The sequence below is a fragment of the Entelurus aequoreus genome, linkage group LG19 (genome assembly GCF_033978785.1).
Source record: "Entelurus aequoreus isolate RoL-2023_Sb linkage group LG19, RoL_Eaeq_v1.1, whole genome shotgun sequence".
Taxonomy (NCBI): Eukaryota; Metazoa; Chordata; class Actinopteri; order Syngnathiformes; family Syngnathidae; genus Entelurus; species Entelurus aequoreus.
In genome coordinates this window covers 4204474-4228748 of record NC_084749.1, presented here as the reverse complement: position 1 = coordinate 4228748, position 24275 = coordinate 4204474, and the positions used below count along the sequence as shown (strand labels likewise).

Below are 24275 nucleotides of genomic sequence, written 5' to 3'. Positions count from 1 at the left end.
GCGCATATCATTATGTCAAGATAATGGCACTAGCATTTACTTCATTTAAGAATATTTTTCAACATATTGAGCAAAAAGGTCTCTTATTTGTTTTTTCTATCCAGAAAAGTGCACTTGTTATTAGTGAGAATATACTTATTTTAAGCTATTTTGGGTTCATTGAGGTTAGCTAATTTGACTTGTTTTGGAAAGTCTTGACAAGCTGAATTTTCTTGTTCTATTGGCAGATAATTTTGCTTAGTTCAAGTATAATATCCCAAATTTTTGTATTTTTTTTTCTTGTTTTTGAACGCTGACTTTTTGCAGTAAAGTTGTTAATCATAACCAGCGCATAACATAAAACTATAAAAATTGGACAAAAGATTTTTACAGCACAAATGTAGCATAAACGATTGGGAAAAGTCAGAAGAAGACCACATTTCCCATGAGGACTAGCGCATATAGTGTCAAACTACGCTGATGGTAAATAGCAGACACTACCAAGAAATGATCTTGGATTACGCTACAAACATGACACTACTAGGAAGGAAAGACCGATGGAAGAGTTTTTTTCAAAGGAAGTAGTGTGGCTATTTATTGCCAATGTTGATCCTTGACTGTCCTTTTATCCGGGTAGGCTCCCTTTTTTTTTTTGTATCTTCAGACAAAACTTTTTGTTTCTTTGGTTGTTTTGAAGCTTCTGCCATGATGGCAGTAATTGCACGTAAGCGTTCTTCGTCTTTTAGCTTTCTGGCGGCACAATGGCGTTTGAATCGGCTTCCGTCTTTTAACGAACGCGCAAAGGAGGAGTGGCGTATGCTGTAAACCAGGGGTCACCAACCTTTTTGAAGGCAAGAGCTACTTCTTGGGTAGTGATTAATGCGAAGGGCTACCAGTTTGATACACACTTCAATAAATTGCCAGAAATAGCCAATTTGCTCAATTTACCTTTAACTCTATGTTATTATTAATAATTAATGATATTTACACTTAATTGAACGGTTTAAAAGAGGAGAAAACCCGAAAAAAATGAGTATTAAATTTTGAAACATAGTTTATCTTCAATTTCGACTCTTTAAAATTCAAAATTCAACCGAAAAAAAGAAGAGAAAAACTAGCTAATTCGAATCTTTTTGAAAAAATTAAAAAAATAATTTATGGAACATCATTAGTAATTTTTCCTGATTAAGATTAATTTTAGAATTTTGATGACATGTTTTAAATAGGTTAAAATCCAATCTACACTTTGTTAGAATATATAACAAATTGGACCAAGCGATGAGGTGGCGACTTGTCCAGGGTGTACCCCGCCTTCCGCCCGATTGTAGCTGAGATAGGCTCCAGCGCCCCCGCGACCCCAAAGGGAATAATCGGTAGAAAATGGATGGATGGATGGATGGACCAAGCTATGTTTCTAACAAAGACAAATCATTATTTCTTCTAGATTTTCCAGAACAAAAATTTTAAAAGAAATTCAAAAGACTTTGAAATAAGATTTAAATTTGATTCTACAGATTTTCTAGATTTGCAAGAATATTTTTTTTGAATTTTAATCATAATAAGTTTGAAGAAATATTTCAAAAATATTCTTCATCGAAAAAACAGAAGCTAAAATGAAGAATTAAATTAAAATGTATTTATTATTCTTTACAATAAAAATTTTTTTTTACTTGAACATTGATTTAAATTGTCAGGGAAGAAGAGGAAGGAATTTAAAAGGTAAAAAGGTGTGTGTGTTTAAAAATCCTAAAATCATTTTTAAGGTTGTATTTTTTCTCTAAAATTGTCTTTCTGAAAGTTATAAGAAGCAAAGTAAAAAAATTTATGAATTTATTTAAACAAGTGAAGACCAAGTCTTTAACATATTTTCTTGGATTTTCAAATTCTATTTGAGTTTTGTCTCTCTTAGAATTAAAAATGTCGAGCAAAGCGAGACCAGCTTGCTAGTAAATAAATAACATTTAAAAAATAGAGGCAGCTCACTGGTAAGTGCTGCTATTTGAGCTATTTTTAGAACAGGCCAGCGGGCTACTCATCTGGTCCTTACGGGCTACCTGGTGCCCGCGGGCACCGCGTTGGTGACCCCTGCTGTAAAGTAAGTCAGCACATTTGTAGTTGTTTGTGTGGCAGGGTTCCTGCCACCCTCCTCAAAGTTGCTTAATGCCAGTAAAAAGCCATACAGACCCTCTAAGGCAGGGGTGTCAAAGTCAAATGGACGGAGGGCCAAATAAAAAATTTAGCTACAAGCCGAGGGCCGGACTGTTCGAATGTTCATTGAAAAATTTTTAAATGACGCATATAGTCTAGTGAACCTAATTGAACCTACTGAAAACCTAACAAATATATTCCAATATGATCAGATAAATAAAGCAATATTTTCTTATGGCTCTGTCAGTAATCTTTAATTTTCAACAGACACAAAAGACAAATTTCCTTTATATAAAAATCCCCATAACATGAACATTAAATGAAAGAAACCGGTATTCAAGGCACCATCAGTAGCCTATATTTTCTATTTTAGCAAAAGTGGGCTAAATTTACTTCAAAGAAAAAAACAATAATAGCAATTTTCTATCATCCACTCAACTGAAATATTTTTAAAATATAATTAAATTGAAATACAATAAAATAAAGTGCAAAAATCTATAAATCAAAAACAACACTTTGTTTAAGGAGAAGTAACATGCAGTGAAAACAAATATTAAACTTTAACTTTTAAACTTGAATTGAGTAAAAACTCTAAATATGTGATTGCACAGTAATGTTCACATTAAACCCCCCTCCTCCCTCCGTGGGAGGGAGGCGAGTTGGGTGCCCGAAACCCCCCGCTGGTTTCGGCCCGCCCCTTGGCGCGCGTGGCACGGCGGGCTCCGCGACCCGACGGCTGGCCCTCGTGGCTTGACGGCGGGCGCGTCCCGACGGGCCGCGCGTAGGGGTCAAACGCAGAAGTCTCAGGGCCTCATGGTGAGGGGGTGGCCTGCGGGTTTCGGCCCGCTTGACCCCCCCGCTCCGCTTGGCGCGCGCGGCACATGACGGGTTCCGCCACCGACGCTCGGGCTGCAGCCCGACGGTGGTGCGGGCCCGGTGGTGCGGGCCCGGCGGTGACGCGCGGTTTGGGGAAACAAAGCAGAAGTCTCAGGGCCTCGGGGCCGGGTTTCGGCCCGCCCCCTTGGCGCGCGTGGCACGGCGGGCTCCGCGACTGACGGCCGGGCTGCAGCCCTTCGGCCGGCAGGCGCGTCCCGGCGGGCCGCTCGCCCCCTTTCGGAACCTTGGACCGGCATCCGCTTGGTGCGTGTAAAAGATCTGCGGTCTGCGGGCCGGTTCTAATAATAAATCAAGATCATCCCAAGGGCCGTAAAAAACCTTCTCGCGGGCCGGATATGGCCCGCGGGCCTTGACTCTGACATATGTGCTCTAAGGCCATGACAGAGGTGTCATTCAACTAGTTGTGAGTCCATGCATCTTCCCAAAATGTATGAAAATATTTCATGAAGTTACTTAGTGCTGCTTTAATAACATAAAAACGATAAAAGTTGGACACAAAAAATTGTAGCACAAATGTTTGGGGAGATTTTGACAGGGTGAGCGGGCTGGTTATGAATAATAAAACGTTAACAGAAACACTATAAAACGTAGACATAAAAACTATAATAATAATAAGACAAAAGACAATTTGCAGCACAAACAAATGGGAACAGTTTGGGGAGATTTTGTCAAGTTGGCTGGGCTGAATATGAATAATAACAAAATAACACAAAAACTAAAAGTTTAATGAAATAAAAACTATAAAAGTTAGACAAAAAAATTGCAGCACAAACGTTTTAGTCAAGTTTGGGGAGATTTTAACAAGTGAATTATATTTATATAGCGCTTTTCTCTAGAGACCCAGAGCACTTTACATAGTGCAACCCATTATCAACGTCTTGAAGCTACATTTAAAGCAGTGTGGAGCAGGTGCGTCCAGTGTCTTGCCCAAGGACACAACGGCACTGACTAGAATGGCAGAAGCGGGGATCGAACCTGGAACCCTCAAGTTGCTGGCACGGCTGCTCTACCATCCGAGCCACGCCCTCCCAAGATGCAGGGGACAGGTTATGAATAGTAAAAAGGTTGACATAAAAACTAGGGTAGTTAGTTGTGCAGCACAAGCGGAACACAAATGTTTAGGGAGATTTTGACAAGGCGCAGAAAGGGACTAGTTATGAATAATAAAACAAAACTATAAAATGTTAACAAAAACTATAATAGACCAAAAAAAAATTGCAGCACAAACAAGCACAAATGAATAGGACAATTTTAAGGAGATTTGGACAAGATAACATAAAAACTATAATACAACATTTATGAAAATGTTTGCAGCACAAATGTAAAACGTTACTAAGAAAACAATATATAATATCTAGTATCACAAGATACCACATGTTAAGGTATGGATCTGATACCAAGTAGTTACAGGATCATACATTGGTCATATTCAGGGACATATTTCCTGAGTTCATCAACATAATATCAATTAAAAAATAAAAAAGATTTTGTGATGATAAAAAATATCGATGTAATCATAGTAGAACCGACTAGATACGCTCTTGTACTTGGTATCATTACAGTGGATGTCAGGTGTAGATCCACCCATGGCATTTGTTTACATAGTGACGGTGGTGAGCTATTGTATCCTCCTACGGTGTGTAGTGAAGCATGTTTAGCTATTCCTCGTCCTCCAGTGATAATGATACTTGTAAGAAACTTACTTTATTTGTCGCCACGAAGGCCAGGATTAGTGATTTAGAAGTAGCTAAAACACTGTGGATGGACATTAGCCGCTAACTAGCTAGCCATGTGTTAAAGCAGCTCTTCCTGAGGGTGTTTCAGTGTTATAACTCCACCTTTATCTTGACTTTTTACGCCAAAATGCGTCCATTCTCCCTTTTTCTGTCCACACACTGTGTCTGCTTGTAAGTACTCTGTGTGTGTGCGCTGCTGAACATGACGTGTCGTCATGCCTGTTGGTGAACTGGTACTTTTCAAACAGAGTATAGTACCGTTTATGGCGAGACTATACTAGTACCGGTATACCGTACAACCCTAGTCCATTTATGACGCCTCCTGCTCCCCGTGTGTACATGTGTTGGGCTGTGTTGTCATGGCAACATGTCCCCCGCTGTCAGTCTACCTGGGATTGTCTTTTGTGATTGGTGCTCATCAGCCCCCGAGCATGCACCGCTGCTCTCAAAAGACACTTTGATGGAGTTTTATTGCTGATTCTTCCCTTGCTAAATCGCTCCTGCTGTCATCTTTATTTTGATTTATGTATTCCCTGATCTATTTATGCATGCGACCGAGGGAAGCGGAGCCGAGGCGGGGAATTATGGGGAGGAGGCGGAGACGGATACAATGGCTGCTACTATACCCAGGGGAGCGCCTGTTGTACATTTGCCTTTTCAAGCGCTGCAGCACATCACTACAAAGCTTCCACTGTGACTCCCAAACCTCCCAGCACATCTGAGTCAACAGGCAGGATCTGTAGGGGGGGGGGGGGGGGGGGAGTTAAACGGAGATGCTCACCATTGTGGGAATTACCCAAACCAAAGAAAGGGGAGAAATACTCGCAGGATGTTAGTGAGGATTGAGAATGGCGCAACAAAAAGGATCCCGTCAAAATAATCCCCGGAAGCTCCGTGGGAGATCAGGTAGCGAGGAACAAAGCCACCTCAGCAGCAAGGAAGAAGGATGCATATAAAAGAAGTGGACTTGACCAAATATAGAAACATACCAAAAGACAGACCAATCTATCCTCTAAAGTGCTTCAACTCTGATCTTTTTGCATCACATTCAGGCCACGTTAGCAGGTAGTCTAAATCTCATCTTTACAAATGTGACTTCGGTCTAAACGGCCATGACCCAAATGCCACTTTTAGGTCATTTTTGAGTGAGCTCTGTCCTTCAAGTGCAGCCTGCCAGCGGAGGTGGATACTTCATCACAACATCTACTTTCCCTGAGCAAAGTCTTTTTTTGGCCAGCCAAATGTTCAATGCATATTTAGTCAATGCTGCACAAATAATAGGCTACTGTATTTTTCAGAGTATAAGTCGCTCCGGAGTATAAGTCGCTCCGGAGTATAAGTCGCACCGGCCGAAAGTGCATAATAAAGAAGGAAAAAAACATATATAAGTCACACTGGAGTATAAGTCGCATTTTTGGGGGAAATGTATTTGATAAAAGCCAACAGCAAGAATAGACAATTTAAAATAAAGAATAGTGAACAACAGGCTGAATAAGTGTACGTTATATGAGGCATAAATAACCAACTGCTATGTTAACGTAACATATTATGGTAAGAGTCATTCTAATAACTATAACATATAGAACATGCTATACCAGACCTGGGCATTCATCCAGCCCTTTGTGCGTCCCTGTCCGGCCCGCGTGAGGCCAATTATAAATTACAAAATAAATTTAAAAAAGTATCTATGTCGAGTGTGCAATACAACGGTGCTGCTTTTGTTTTGAAAATCGTTATTTGTATTACTTCCGTGTGGACGTATGCGTGTGCGTGATTGTGAGTGAATGTGAACAGCTGCAATAACAAATTACAAAATAAAGTTGAAAAAACATCTATGTCGTGCGCGCAATACAACTGTGCTGCTTTTATTTTGAAAAGTATTATTTATGGGCGTGTGTCCGTGTGTAACCTGCGAGTGAAGGTGCACATGCAGCGACAAGTGATGCACGGTTTACACCCGAGACGCTAAAAAGAGAAAAGTTGATGAAGAATGGCGTGTTTTCAACAAGACATGGACTGCCAAGCAACGTTCCCTCTAAGGTGCGTGCCTGCGCAATTGCGCACTGCTCAAGCGTCCGCTGCGCACAGCAAATATATGCCGAGCACCAAATCAAATCCCATCTGAATTCTAAACAAAATGAACATATTTATTCTATGTAATTTTGCAATGCAACTTTGAGTGACAGTGACAACAAGCGGCCCTAACGGTGTTCGTCAACACCGTTCAATTGAACACCGTTCAATTATTGTAACGTCTATCGAGATGCTTCGAGGCCAGGAATTATATCCATCACTTTATTGAGCAAAACTGTTTATATTCGGACATAACCACACCAAAAACATGAGTAAAACACTTCTATCTGGAAAAACTAGTCATTTTCTGCTGTACAAACCAGGCCAAAAGCAACTTGTCATCTGTCACCAACACGCATAGCACTAAACCACTGGTGCGTTTATGGCCACACAAAAAGTCGGACAACTCAAACACCACACAAAGTTACACTATGACTCCTCAGTCATACGTGTGCTTATTTTACTGTCATTTATTATTCATGTTAATTTATTTATATTAGTCATGGAATGCTGTTACACACACTATGTTAAAGTATTACTATTATTATTAATTATTATTATTATTATTATTTATCTTACGGTATATATCAAAAATAATATTGAGCAAAATTTAATTGAAATATTGTTGATGTGGCCCTCCAGCAGTGCTCGGGTTGCTCATGCGGCCCCCGGTAAAAATTAATTGCCCACCCCTGTGCTATACGTTTACCAAACAATCTGTCACTCCTAATCGCTAAATCCCATGAAATCTTATACGTCTAGTCTCTTACATGAATGACATCAATAATATTATTTGATATTTTACGCTAATGTGTTCATCATTTCACACATAAGTCGCTCCTGAGTATAAGTCGCACCCCCGGCCAAACTATGAAAAAAACTGTGACTTATACTCCAAAACATACGGTATATGTAATACATGAATATATTTTGTGATTCGGAACAAATAGCGATGGTTGAAGGAGCATAATTGACACGAACGCTGTCCCTTATTTGCTTACATCTTACGTACATTTTGGAAGTTGTTTACGGAAGTGAGTTGAAAATAAAGCTGACGTAGATCCCCGCTGATGTCCGGGTTACCTCTACTTAACAGCCTTAAAAAGATTCCCAAATATATGACACTATATATCCACTCATACATTATATTACTTTCATTTATTTTCACTTAAAAACACTCATTTGTAAGGAGTGCCGACTTTTATTTTGTAGTAGTAGTACCGACTTCCTTGTTCGTTTACGGAATCCAGTCAGTAACTTCTTTTTTTGCACTTTATTGAACCGTGCATGCAAGTGACTTTGAGGCCACATTAGAGCCTGTGTGCGTTTACACCGGTAAACAGGCGAAGCACCTGTTCAAAGTTTGACGCCATGCCACGCCCACATTTTGTGGCAAAGGCAAATTTCCTTCGCAATTTATCATCGGCCATCTTTCTAGTATCTGTCATTTTAACCGCAGCTCATTTAGTCAAAGTCCCTAGGAGGAGTTTTTAAAAGTACGACTCCTGTTTTTGGACTAAAAATTGACAGTTTTGCGGAGAACCTTCTGGTCAAAGTTTGGCGCCATGCCACGCCCACATTTTATGACATAGGCAAAATTCCTTCACAATTTATCATCGCCCATCTGTCTAGTATCTGTCATTTTAACGGCGGTTTATTTGGTCAAAGTCCCTAGGAGGAGTTTGTTAAAGTATGACTCCTCTTTTTGGACTAACTATGGAAGGTTTTGTGACGAACCATCAGATCAAAGTTTGGCACCATGCCACGCCCACATTTTATGACATAGGCAAAATTCCTTCACAATTTATCATCGCCCATCTGTCTAGTATCTGTCATTTTAACGGCGGTTTATTTGGTCAAAGTCCCTAGGAGGAGTTTGTTAAAGTATGACTCCTCTTTTTGGACTAACTATGGAAGGTTTTGTGACGAACCATCAGATCAAAGTTTGGCACCATGCCACGCCCACATTTTGTGACGTAGGCAAAATTCCTTTACAATTTATCATCGCCCATCTGTCTAGTATCAGTCATTTTAACCACAGTTCATTTAGTCAAAGTCCCTAGGAGGAGTTTGTTAAAGTACGACTGCTGTTTTTGGACTAAAAATGTAAAGTTTTGTGGCAAATCTTCTGTTGAAAGTTTGACGCCATGCCACGCCCACCTTTTGGGGCGTAGGCAAAATTCCTTCATAAATCATCGGCCATCTTTCTAGTATCAGTCATTTAAAACAGCGGTTCATTCGGTCAAAGTCCCTAGGAGGAGTTTTAAAAGGATGACTGCTTTTTTTGGACTAAAAATGGACAGTATTGCTGAGAACCTTCTGGTCAAAGTTTGGCGCCATGCCACGCCCACATTTAGTGGCGTAGGCAAAATTCCTTCACAATTATCATCGCCCATCTGTCTAGTATCTGTCATTCTAACCGCGGTTCATTTGGTCAAAGTCCCGAAGAGGAGTTTGTTAAAGTACGACTGCTGTTTTTGGCCTAAAAATGGCAAACAGAAACCAAGATGGCCGACTTCCTGTTTGTTTTCAAATATAACTTCTTGAGTGCGTGTCTTGCCATGATTTTTGTCACCATACATGAAACTGCTGACAGGGATCATTTTTTTCTACTTTTCAAGGGGGCGATAAAGAGTCATTTTTAGACATTTCATGTTTGGGACCCCGAAAATAGCAACATTTCCGCCGGACCAGAGGAGTTTTAATGCCTGCTAATTCCCTGTAAAATGCATTAGAAGTGGGAGAATAAAGATAAACGGAGCACTTCCAACAGGGTAAAAACAATGAAGTGATTATTTGGATGGTACAATCACATCTTCACATTCCACTGTTATTGTGCAGGTTTCGGCCACAATTGACTGTACTAACATTTGTGTGTCAGGTCTTGAAGTCGGCGTGACGACTTGAATTACAAGGAATGAGAAACAATCACTTAGCGGCTCGTTTGTCTTCTCACCTGTGGTACTGCGCTTGGAGGAATTGGAACTCGTCCTTGATCCTGTCACACGAGTCAGACGTGGTGAATTTCAGCTGCTGCGATGAAGCCTGCAGAAAAAGAGCTGAGTGAGAACGACCACAAGACCATCATCGGCGAGAGCAAGAGACAGAAGAGGAGTTTTCAACTGCGACAAATAGAAAACTGCGAGCTGACACACAACACCACTTTGTTTTTGACACATTTGTCACGCAGAACTTTCATGACAAATCCAGTCTTTTTTTTTTGGCACTGACTGAATCTCTGCGGTCTTACCCATTCACCTCAAATCCAACCGTGCCATGTTACGGTACCTGGGTTACGCGTGATGTCACGGTGCCTGGTTGTCAACTTAGCTGGCTCTTTGCACCGCTCCGCTTGGCGATCACTCCAGCAGCACTGAGAGCGGACTCGGCCAGACAACTTCGAGGTAATATTTGTGTTTGTGTCTCCTCTCAATTGCTCTGTTTACTGCAGTTCTGAGTGTTGCTGGGTCGGGTTTGGTTTTGGAATTGGATTGCATTGTTATGGTATTGCTGTGTATTGTTTTGTTGGATTGATTAATTTAAAAATTTAAACAAATAAATAAATAAATAAATAAAAATCGATTTAAAAAAAAGAAAAGAGAATCGATTCTGAATCGCACAACGTGAGAATTGCGATTCGAATTTGAATAGATTTTTTCCTACACCCCTAATATCCTCCTTCCTTCCTTTATATATATATATATATATATATAGCAGTAATTCACTGAAATTCAAGTATTTCTTTTATATATAAGAAATACTTGAATTTCAGGGACTTACTGCTATATATATATATATATATATATATATATATATATATATATATATATATATATATATATATATATATATATATATATATATATATATATATATATATATATATATATATCCCCCCAGCGCGCCTTTTGAATATCTCCCTAATTCTGAGGTCTCAAGGTTGGCAAGTATGAAGTTAAGTCAGGCTCCACTTTTCCAAATATGTGCTAGCTTGATGCTAATATACATCGGCTTTGCTATTGACGTCCCACTGATTAGCATCAACCATTTTACACGGCAATTTCCAAATGTATTAATGAAAAATACAACTAAGACGCTGGTGTGTAGTAAGTAGTATGTAATATATGTAATATGGGTTATACTTCTATAGCGCTTTTCTACCTTCAAGGTGCTCAAAGCGCTTCGACACTATTTCTACATTCACACACACATTCACACACTGATGGCAGGAGCTGCCATGCAAGGCGCTAACCACCACCCATCAGGAGCAAGGGTGAAGTGTCTTGCTCAACAACACAACGGACGTGACGAGTTTGGTAGAAGGCGGGGATTGAACCAGGAACCCTCAGGTTGCTAGCACGGCCACTCTCCCAACCGCGCCACGCCGTCCCCGGCGTACAAGTACAATACTTGTAGTATTAACACTTTTTAGGGTGCAACAAAAGATTAGATTCCGCAAAGACTGACATAACACAAACTATACAATATATCTTTCAACGTCTTGGACTTGCAACTGCAAATGAGACTCAGAAATGTGACAATAAAACAAGATGTACAACAAATGGACAGTAGTTACTATAATCAATGCTGCAATAAAAAAATGTTTTTTATTATTAAAAACAATATTTTCATAACACAAACAAAAGTACCAAAAAATTGGTACCGTTGAGTACCGAGCGGTATTAATTACATGTGTCATAGCTAATTATGCAAATTGTACAATGACGTTACTGTATATTGACCCGGCCGCTACAAATAGATTGCCAATCCGGGGGAAAGCACAAAGATTGTCTGAAAAAGAAAAGAAGACAATAGTTTGCCAGTTGAGGAGCAGGAAGTCAATGTGTTGTTAACAGCAACAACTTGCTCATGACGTCTAATGTGCTCCAATAAATATGCCCGCTCAGAATTGGAAGCAGGAGACAGATGAGTAGAAATACTGCCACCTACTCCTCAAACAGCCAGCAAGAACAATCATTCTTTCACCCTGCCTGACTAATGCTGTTTGTTCTCCTTGTAAATCTCTCTTCATGGCCCGCTGGTGTATAGCACCAAAGCCAGTGTCAAACCAGGACCAGGGACCAGAACTCATTATTCCTCTCTAGTCTGCATAATAGCTCAGCGGGGACAAGGGGACATTTTCCCACCGAGGGGAAGAAGAAAAGAAAAAAAAGCGATTTGACACGTGATTGTAGCTCCAGGCTGGTGCTATTAGGACTGCCTTGTTCCTCTGCTCCCCTGCTGGGACACTCAGCCAACAGGCGCCTTAGCACGGCCAGGACCATGCAGTGAATACATGAAATACACACATAGCATTCACACAAGCACGGCCAGGACCATGCAGTGAATACATGAAATACACACATAGCATTCACACAAGCACGGCCAGGACCATGCAGTGAATACATGAAATACATACATAGCATTCACACAAGCACGGCCAGGACCATGCAGTGAATACATGAAATACACACATAGCATTCACACAAGCACGGCCAGGACCATGCAGTGAATACATGAAATACACACATAGCATTCACACAAGCACGGCCAGGACCATGCAGTGAATACATGAAATACACACATAGCATTCACACAAGCACGGCCAGGACCATGCAGTGAATACATGAAATACACACACAGCATTCACACAAGCACGGCCAGGACCATGCAGTGAATACATGAAATACACACATAGCATTCACACAAGCACGGCCAGGACCATGCAGTGAATACATGAAATACACACATAGCATTCACACAAGCACGGCCAGGACCATGCAGTGAATACATGAAATACACACATAGCATTCACACAAGCACGGCCAGGACCATGCAGTGAATACATGAAACACATACATAGCATTCACACAAGCACAGTGAATACATGAAATACATACATAGACACGTTGGGGGTGTCAAAAAAAAAAATCGATTTTAGAATGAATGGCAATTTTTATTTGGAACGATTGTTAATTGAGATGAGAGACGATGTCATCACACGTTTCTTTGCCAGGTCAGCGGTACAAATGAGAATATCTTTATATTTGCCTGTAGCTGAATAAATATATCAATCAATCAATCAATGTTTACTTATATAGCCCTAAATCCCAAGTGTCTCAAAGGGCTGCACAAGCCACAACCACATCCTGGGCTCAGATCCCACATCAGGGCAAGAAAAAACTCAACCCATATGTTGAACACATATGTAATTACATTAGGGATGTAACTGTATAATGATTAAACCGATAAAATTACAGACGGTTAGTAATACCGTTTAAATGTTTAATTACCGAAAAAACCTCACTTATTCATGCATTTTAGGCAACACTGCTTACTTCCTGTAAAACTGAAGCGCCTGCACATGCACACTAGAGCCGTTCAGCTGGAGTAAACATGGCGGCGAGGCGACTACACGGACTCTGCTTTGAAAATGTTCCCTCCGAGTAAACGGAGCCGATCGCTTAGTTTCACTTCATTTCAATTGCTTCTACTTCCTGGAAGTCTTGGTGTGCGATTAAGAGCACCATGCTGTTGGAGGAGACAATGATTGGAAGTTGCAGTTTCATTCTGCTTTATAAAGTCTTTAGTTTGTTTAATGGGATGCTGACTCCTCCTTTAACTGCAAACTGTATCAGTGGTCCAATAACATCAATACTAGCTCAAATGTTTTGTGTATTAGATGTGAGAGGTATCACTCCTGTTTATTTTTGTTGGCCAAACTGTTGCACTGAAGTACATGGTTATTAAAGCTTGTTTACCGTATTTCCTTGAATAGCCGCCGGGGCGCTAATTAATTTAAAACCTCTTCTCACTCCGGCGCTTACCTTATCATGAAAAGCACATTTAATTAAAAAAAACGTTATTATGGTCTTACCTTTACTTATAAATGAGTCCATGCGCAGCTGCTTCTGATCAAAGTCTTATAAATGATAATGATAAATGGGTTGTACTTGTATAGCGCTTTTCTACCTTCAAGGTACTCAAAGCGCTTTGACACTATTTCCACATTCACACACACATTCACACACTGATGGCGGGAGCTGCCATGCAAGGCGCTAACCAGCAGCCATCAGAGGCAAAGGGTGAAGTGTCTTGCCCAAGGACACAACGGACGTGACTAGGAAGGTAGAAGGTGGGAATTGAACCCCAGTAACCAGCAACACTCCGATTGCTGGCACAGCCACTCTACCAACTTCGCCACGCCGCCCCGAAGTCTTCCTTATCTTTCTTCAGTTTTTAAAGTCTCTGTGTCTCGATGGAGATCTTCCTTTAAGTATTACCTCCTGCTTCGATTGAAAGTCCAGTTTAGAAAACTGTTTTATTTTAGATATGTAATCCTCCATGTTAAAAGTGCAAGCAAACGATCGCTTCCTTGTTGCTGCTTGTTGTCTTCTTCTGCAGCACCGGTCTTCTGCAGTACCAGCAGTCGCAAGAAGGATCACTAGCGCTCTCTACCACCAGGAGGCGGGAGTCATTTAATGACTCATATTTGACACACGCAGATACGGTATATTAATAAAACATACGGTAGCTGCTTACTGTTCTTTTTAGCATATTCAATAGCTTGGACCTTAAATCCTACTGAATAGCTCTGTATCTTCTTCCCTTTATGCGATTTTAAATTATTGAAATTAGCCTCTTCCATTTTGAAAAATGATGCCTTGAAAGGTGAAGTGTCACTCGTGACGTGACAAGTTTGACCCGGCAGTGAAACGAGGCATACCGGTTTTTCAAAATAAAGCACTTTGAAAGACGCAACCCCAACAACAAAAAGTCAGCTCTCCACCACTACAAACTAACAATATTAATAATAAGAATTGCAATTACCGGTATATAATAACACAATATTGATATTTTTCTTCCCTTTATGCGATTTCAAATGACTGAAATCAGCTTCCTCCATTTTGAAAATGATGACAAGGGAAGTGTCACTCGTGACATGATGAGTTTGACCCGGCGGAAATTCTAGGCATATGCTAATTATTTTGCGAAACGAGTTTGACCCGGCGGAAGTGCCAAGCATGCGCTAATTATTTTGCGAAACGAGTTTGACCCGGCTGTAATTCTAGGCAGGCGAATATTATATTCCCGGCGCCAATTCAAGGAAATATGGTATTTGACTTTATCTTCATTAGCCAAACTGCCTTGTGTTTTATATTGATATCAAAAAGTAAACACCATGTTTTTGTTTTTTTTACATTACTTGTGGTTTGTTTCATTCCACATAGTAATTACTTTAATAACCATTCATGTGACATAGCATTTTGGTAATGTTTTATGGTGTATAATTAATACCTATAGGACATATATTTGCTCAAACTCTCAATGGATCTGTTCAGATACAGCATGTACATGTACACACATTGCGACATGTACACACATTAGTACATGTACATGTACATAACTTAAAAAAATACCACTCTATGAAAATGTAAAAGTAGAGATAAAGGCATCTTGTAATAAAAAAAAGCTGACATGCTGATACTGTTAATGAACAAAACCACAAATATCTGTCCTTAAATATATACATAATGTTTATCTATAGCATTTTGATTCGATATTACAAATGACATGACACACCAACACTGCTTTACCAAACAGAAAATAATTGAGAAGCACTGGACTAGAGAGTCTCTCAGGACTAGGGATGATGTTCGAAACCGGTTCTCCCGGTTGTTCGATAAGAAAAGAACAGATTCCATGGACCCGAATCCCTTTTTGAGAACCGGTCCCCGTTATCGAGGACACTATAGTAAAGAAAAAGAGTTGGTTCTATATTCGAATCCCTGGGAGCGAATCCCGTCCCACAGGAAATGCCCTGTGGGACATCACAGGAAATGACGTAGCTCAGTCATTAGGCGGCAGATACAGAAAGCAGCAAAAAAAATGGACCGGAAAAAAACGCCTCAAGGCATGGCTTCATTTTACAAAAAAATACGACGAGGAAACGGCAATATGCAATTATTGCCAGGCTTCGCTCTCATGTGAGGGGAGCAGTACAACAAACATGTTGAAACATGTTCATAACCTGAACATTCCAGAACCGTGTCGTGTCAATACTTATTTATTTTATTGTATTTTTTTAGGGGGGGTAACAACAGTCAATATTAATTTTTTTTTCTTATAAAATAAAAGTGAGCTTTTGTTAAACCAAATATTGTGTGTTTTTTTCTATATACAACAACCTATCTGGAGAATCGATAAGGAATAGGTTCGATAATGGGCTCAAACTGGATAATTTCTTATCAAACATCATCCCTACTCAGGACATTCTTTTAGTCCGCAGTTGTTCTTCTTGGCTCTTCTGGTCCCTTGCAGGTCCCAAATGTTCAACCTTCCAACAGAAGTCCTGACCAACCGAGCCACAGTAGCCCCTCCAAATATGATAAAAGTGCAGCGTGAGCGACCACTTTAGTCATCTGGCTGTCACATGACCATTCTGCTGCCATATACAAAAGCCTGAGTCCATACAGAAGCACGCTGTTGCTGAGAGACGCCGGGCTGTAAAGCAAAAATAACCTTTTTCCATTATCTCTGTGGACAGCGCTGGCAAAAGAACACAATCATCAAGCAGCACCGCGGCCATTTGGTTGCGTGCCACACTGAGCATGTGTCAACACAAGGCACTTAGCTGCGGGCACGCTGTGATAACTGCGCCCTGCACCGCGCCGCTTTGGCATACTGTGTGTGTGTGTGTGTGTGTGTGTGTTTCTACAGGTTTAAACCCTGCGAGCCCAGGGCTGGACTTGCTGCCCTAGATCTGGTTTCCTCCTGATGTAGCGCAGTATGCAACCATTTTAAACACCACTTCTTTTTCGTTTTTTTTGCAGCCAACAGCCTGAGATAGACTTTCCTGTTCGACGGCGGAGAAAGCAACAAGATGTCGGATAGGTCAATTAACTGAAGCAGAAATGTTAGGGGCTGCAGGAGGCATTTGTACCTAATGCACATAAACACTAACCCTAACCCTGACATTTGTACCTAATGCACAAAAACGCTAGTAATGACATTTGTACCTAATGCACATAAACACTAGTAATGACATTTGTACCTAATGCACATAAACACTAGTAATGACATTTGTACCTAATGCACATAAACACTAATAATGACATTTGTACCTAATGCACATAAACACTAGTAATGACATTTGTACCTAATGCACATAAACACTAGTAATGACATTTGTACCTAATGCACATAAACACTAGTAATGACATTTGTACCTAATGCACATAAACACTAGTAATGACATTTGTACCTAATGCACATAAACACTAGTAATGACATTTGTACCTAATGCACATAAACACTAGTAATGACATTTGTACCTAATGCACATAAACACTAGTAATGACATTTGTACCTAATGCACATAAACACTAGTAATGACATTTGTACCTAATGCACATAAACACTAGTAATGACAAGCGCTGTTAAACTCCCCACGGTTAACAAAACAGTTCTGAATAAAAATGATGGAAAAACCGTGCTTGAAAACCACACGCTGATCAAATGATGGACCTACTAGCTTAAATGCCAACACGAAAACAAGAGACATTCACGTCTTTCCTTTTTAACAGTGAATACTATTATTACACCATTTTTTAATGCATTTTATTAGTAGATTTTTTTTAAACTAAAATGTAAAAAAATATGGTAAGTTGCAATAATTCCACCTCAAAATGTAGTGTATATAACTGTAAATGTAATGTATATTACTGTAAATGTAGTGTATATTACTGTAAATGTAGTGTATATTACTGTAAATGGAAAAACAGTACTGCTGTTTTTATGGTTTAAAAAAGGCAGCTGTGTTGCCAGAATTTTACTGTAAAATCTACATTTGTTTTTTTTACTGTAAATAAAAAAACTGCAATTTTACAGTAACATTTTGGCACCTGAGCTGCCAGTTGTTGTTTTTACTGCAAATCAACAAGTGTATATTTTTGGGTGTATTACTGTAAATGCCAAAACGACACCACAGTTTATTACAGTAAAAAAAGTACAGTTTTTTCCACTTAGAGAAAAATGCTGTAAAAACTACAGTAAATTTCAAATTTTTACCATGAAATCTATTGCTACTTTGACATTGCACAATTTGATGGATAACTTGCTTTGAAATCATTATTATTAGTATTTATTTCTATTTAAAAATGGTTTGAATGTTTGATCATATATTTTTGTATAATTAGACAATATTTAAGTTAACATCATTTGCGATTATATGGAGTACATATATTTTTTTCCTCCCAAAATAGAAAAGAATACATTTAGTAAGAAAAGTTACAGTACTTTATTTAAACATATTATTTCCGGGCTTTGGAGGGCCAAATAAAATGAAGTGGTGGGCCACATCTGGCCCCCGGGCCTTGAGTTTGACACGTGGACTACAAAATGAGCACTGCGGTGCTTGTTTTACTTGTATGAAACTAGTAATACAGTGATGATGCAAGCCATCTGCTGTTGACCAAAAAGGTGGCGACATCGTGCAAGAGGGTGGCTTGTGTGGACATGGAAATATGTGCAAAAACAACAAGGCTCACAAATGTGTGTGTGTGTGTGTGTGTGTGTGTGTGTGTGTGTGGTAGGGATAAGGTTTTGTGTGCGTGCAGGGCGTGATAAGCTTGTGCGTATGATGCTTGGCTGCTAGAGGGACAAATATTCACTGCCATGAATCATACAGCCCACACAGCCTCTTCCTCACATGCTGGATTTGCAACGCACGCACGCACGCACGCACGCACAGATACGCAGCACTTACATGTAGGACAACGTCTAATTCGATTCTGCCCCGCTCCTTTGAGACGTAATTAAAGCATTAAAAATCTTTGTGCACTGGCAAGGCAATTGAGACCGTCTTCAGCGAAAAATGGGATTTGTCGTTTCAGGAAATTACTGCCCCACCTCCTTCCCATCCCACCTGAAACCTGCTCACACACACACACACACACACACACACACACACACACACACACACACACACACACACACGCACACACACACGCACACACACACACACGCACACACACACGCACACACACGCTCATCCTTGCCGCATCATCACAGTCTTTGTGGCATGTATGGGAAAATAAGATTGGCACGGTTCACAAGGTCCACGGTTCACATCTTAAGTAGATTGTTGTTCTTTTAAAGACAGCAGAATAGCATAGTGTACACAGTATATTACAATAATCCACCATTACTGTTAATCACTTGTGTATGGAGTTCAATTTGTGTCTTGATTACGGAAGCTTCTTTTTTGACACTGAGTTTATGTAACTGAATTTTTGGCGTTTGAATTTTGTGAACTTAAATTTTTTTTTTTACATCAAATTATGCTGAAAAATAATTTGTTTGCAATATGCATGTTTTAAAATTGAGTGTAAACATTTGAGTGTTTAAAAAATCAGTGTAAAAAAATTCCAGTGGGCCGCACTGAAATGTTGAATTCTGCCCAGTTAGCTGCCTTTTTTATGCTGTTTTGCAAAACCTGTATCACGTGACTTCAAACTTGACACCTCATTGGCTGCTTCTGAGGTGGAGTCCATTGCTTCAGTCTTAATTTACCGGAAGTGAGTCTTACTTTTTGAAGCTGCAAATTTTTCAGCCCTGAATTTTTATTACACTGCATTTTTTATATACTGATTTTTTTTTTTTACACAGGATTTAAAAAAAAAAGTTTTACACTGAATTTTTATACACTGATTTTTCATACAGTGAATACTTTTACCCTGAATTTTTATACACTGATTTTTTTTTTTTACACAGAATTTTTCCCCAGTGATTTTTTATTTTACACTGTACATTTTTACACTGAATTTTTTAGACTGAATTTTTAAACATGTATTTTGCTAACACATTTTTTTCAATTAAATTGTCAGCATAATTTCATGTAAAAAAAAATTTAATTCACAGAATTCAAACGCAAAAAATTAAGTTAGATGAATTCAGCGTAAAAAAAATCTGACCCCAAGATCGGGATAACTCTAATAATGAATATATAATAAATATAATATACAACAAAAAATGTAATAAAATATATATGTATACATCTATATCTATATATATATCTATATAAATATATATATATATACATATATATACATACATACACACACACACTGTATATACATATACAAACCCCAAAAGCAGTGAAGTTGGCACGTTGTGTAAATGGTAAATAAAAACAGAATACAATGATTATAATGAATTCTTTTCAACCTATATTCAATTGCAGTGTTGGTGCTAGGAATTTTCTAAATGGGGTCCCAGGGACCCCATCAAGTCTTTAAAAAATGGGGTCCCTCAGTAAATTATTGGGGTGCCCCTTTTTTGTAAGCGTTTTGAAAACAAATGCTAAATGTATGCATTATCCTGTTATATCTCACATTCTATATTGTGTTTTGGAAAAAGGTTGTCATAAACGTTACTTCATTCATTTAAAAAAATAATACAAAAGAAAACATTTTTATGCATATGTACATTTGTTCAGTTATAAACATTTATTCACTTTCTTTTTTTCTTCATGGATCTAAACTTTACCACTGCGGGTAGTTTTTTCTATATTTGTATTTAATAAGTTTACACAACCTGACAACTTCACTGCTTTTGTACAATATTAAATAAATACTAAATAATAACATTTTTTAAAACAAGAACATTGAATGGTAAAGGCAATGGATGGAGGAAAATATTAAGGTTGTTTTTTTAACGGAGACACACACACACACACACACGCACGCACGCACACGCACACACACACGCACGCACGCACACACACACACACACACACGCACGCACGCACGCACGCACACGCACACACACCAGCAGCATACATTTGAAAACATCCTCTTTTGTATAAATCTTGCCTTAGGGTATAGCGGGAGTGTGGGGATGGTATTTCCTGAAGCACTGCCTGATTGTTTACATCTCAGTCTACCGTGTGTGTGCGTGTGTGTGTGTGTGTGTGAGTGTGAGTGTGTGTGTGTTGGGGCAGAGACAAATGACTGGAATTGTAAGCACTGGCTAAAGGCCTACTGAAAGCCACTACTACCGACCACGCAGTCTGATAGTTTATATATCAATGATGAAATCTTAACATTATAACACATGCCAATACGGCCGGGTTAACTTATAAAGTGACATTTTAAATTTGCCGCTAAACTTCCGGTTCGAAACGCCTCTGAGGATGACGTATGCGCGTGACGTAGCCCGGCGAACACGGGTATGCCTTCCACATTGAAGCCGATACGAAAAAGCTCTGTTTTCATTTCATAATTCCACAGTATTCTGGACATCTGTGTTCGTGAATCTGTTTCAATCATGTTCATTGCATTATGGAGAAGGAAGCCAAGCAAGCAAAGAAGAAAGTTGTCGGTGCGAAATGGACGTATTTTTCGAACGTAGTCAGCCACAACAGTACACAGCCGGCGCTTCTTTGTTTACATTCCCGAAAGATGCAGTCAAGATGGAAGAACTCGGATAACAGAGACTCTAACCAGGAGGACTTTTGATTTGGATACACAGACGCCTGTAGAGAACTGGGACAACACAGACTCTTACCAGGATTACTTTGATTTGGATGACAAAGACGCAGACGTGCTACTGTGAGTATGCAGCTTTGGCTTTTTTTTGCGTATGTACGTAACTTTTTTAAAATATATAAGCTTTATGAACCTTGGGTTAGGTGAACGGTCTTTTGGGCTGAGTGATTGTGTGTGTTGATCATGTGTTTGAATTGTATTGGCGTGTTCTATGGAGCTAGGAGCTAGCAGAGGAGCTAGCATAACACATACCGTACCTACGTGCGCGTCACGTACGTAACTTTTTAAAAATATATAAGCTTTATGAACCTTGGGTTAGGTGAACGGTCTTTTGGGCTGAGTGATTGTGTGTGTTGATCAGGTGTTTGAATTGTATTGGCGTGTTCTATGGAGCTAGGAGCTAGCAGAGGAGCTAGGAGCTAGCATAACAAACACGCAGGTGTTATTATGCAGGATTAATTTGTGGCATATTAAATATAAGCCTGGTTGTGTTGTGGCTAATAGAGTATATATATGTCTTGTGTTTATTTACTGTTGTAGTCATTCCCAGCTGAATATCAGGTACCGTGAGTATGCAGCCTTGGCTGCTAAACATTCGATAACTTGACCGTATGTGCGCGTCACGTACGTAACTTTTTAAAAATATATAAGCTTTATGAACCTTGGGTTAGGTAAACGGTCTTTTGGGCTGAGTGATGGTGTGTGTTGATCAGGTGTTTGAATTGTATTGGCGTGTTCTATGGAGCTAGGAGCTAGCAGAGGAGCTAGGAGCTAGCATAACAAACACGCAGGTGTTTTTATGCAGGATTAATTTGTGGCATATTAAATATAAGCCTGGTTGTGTTGTGGCTAATAGAGTATATATATGTCTTGTGTTTATTTACTGTTGTAGTCATTCCCAGCTGAATATCAGGTCACCCCCGGCTCTCACAGCATCTTCCCTATCTGAATAGCTTCAACTCCCCACTAGTCCTTCACTTGCACTTTACTCATCCACAAATCTTTCATCCTCGCTCAAATTAATGGGGAAATTGTCGCTTTCTCGGTCCGAATCTCTCTCACTTCATGCGGCCATCATTGTAAACAATAGGGAACTTTGCGTATATGTTCAACTGACTACGTCACGCTACTTCCGGTAGGGGCAAGCCTTTTTTTTATCAGATACCAAAAGTTGCAATCTTTATCGTCGTTGTTCTATACTAAATCCTTTCAGCAAAAATATGGCAATATCGCGAAATGATCAAGTATGACACATAGAATAGATCTGCTATCCCCGTTTAAATAAAAAAAATTCATTTCAGTAGGCCTTAATGACTAGATGTTATCTCACTCCCGCTCCACACGGACTAATAGTGGGTCTCCTCCTCCACACGAGCTTGTGTTGTTGTTCGCCATGGCAACCAGTCCATCAAGGCCGTGACTGCGGCTGGTCCACATTGTGTGTCCATTGAAGGCTGCTGCCTCAGGTGGAGGTAAACGTAAGAAGAAGAACTGAGGTGAGAATACTTGAGGCAGGACGGGAGAGTTTAAAGTCTCTTTTCATTTGCTTTGCGTCACTTCATAAATGATAACTTTATAAAGGATTTTGGTGTCATGACAAGTTGTGAACATAAACACGTTTACATTTTTTTTAAAAACTGTTTTTTATTACTATTACTATTATTATTATTATTATTAGGGGTGGTAAAATAAATCAGTTCACATCCGAATCACGATTCTTATTTTTTGCAAATTTAAATGGATTCCTAATTTTCAAAAATCTATTTAAAAAATGTCTATTTTTTTTAAAGAATCTTTTTTTTAAAAGACGTTTCTTTGCCTGGGGGCCAAATGAGGCCCGCCACACCCTTTTATAGGGCCCGGGGATGCTTGGAAATAATATGAGTTAATAAAGTACATTATCTTTTCTTACTGAATGCATTTGATGTCTCCATTTGTATGTATTGCATATCTTTTAAACTTTTATATCCTCCAATATTGCACCAAAAAAAATTATATTATTATACTTCCCAAAATAGAAATAAAATACTTAAAGGCCTACTGAAATGATTTTTTTTTATTTAAACGGGAATAGCAGATCCATTCTATGTGTCATACTTGATTCGCGATATTGCCATATTTTTGCTGAAAGGATTTAGTAGAGAAAATCGACGATAAAGTTCGTAACTTTTGCTCGCTGATAAAAAAAAAGCCTTGCCTGTAGCGGAAGTAGCGTGACGTCACAGGAGCTAGTATTCCTCACAGTTCCCCGTTGTTTACAATGGAGCGAGAGAGATTCGGACCGAGAAAGTGACAATTACCCCATTAATTTGAGCGAGGATGAAAGATTCGTAGATGAGGAACGTTACAGTGAATGACTTGAGAGGCAGTGCAGGACGTATCTTTTTTCGCTCTGACCGTAACTTAGGTACAAGCTGGCTCATTGGATTCCACACTCTCTCCTTTTTCTATTGTGGATCACGGATTTGTATTTTAAACCACCTGGGATACTATATCCTCTTGAAAATGAGAGTCGAGCACGCGAAATGGACATTTAAAGTGACTTTTATCTCCACGACAATACATCGGTGACACACTTAGCTACTGAGCTAACGTGATAGCATCGTTCTCAAATGAAGATAGAAACAAAATAAATAAACCCCTGACTGGAAGGATAGACTGAAGATCAACAATACTATTAAACCATGGACATGTAACTACACGGTTAAAAATTCTCAGCCTGGTAAGGCTTAACAATGCTGTTGCTAACGACGCTAAGGCTAATTTAGCAACTTAGCAACCGGACCTCACAGAGCTATGATAAAAACATTAGCGCTCCACCTACGCCAGCCAGCCCTCATCTTCCCATCAACAGCCGTGCTCACCTGCGTTCCAGCGATCGACGGCGCGACGA

At 39.5% G+C, this 24275-nt stretch overlaps 1 protein-coding gene across 2 annotated transcripts in view; it reads right to left on the bottom strand.

The window, feature by feature from the left end:
• tle5 (TLE family member 5, transcriptional modulator) overlaps positions 1-24275 on the bottom strand; it is a 76181-nt gene that overhangs the window by 29761 nt on the left and 22145 nt on the right. For both annotated transcript variants that reach the window (XM_062027694.1, XM_062027693.1), the window contains exon 2: positions 9790-9878. In XM_062027694.1, coding sequence (XP_061883678.1) covers positions 9790-9878 — 89 coding nt within the window. The remainder of the gene's footprint in view (positions 1-9789; positions 9879-24275) is intronic.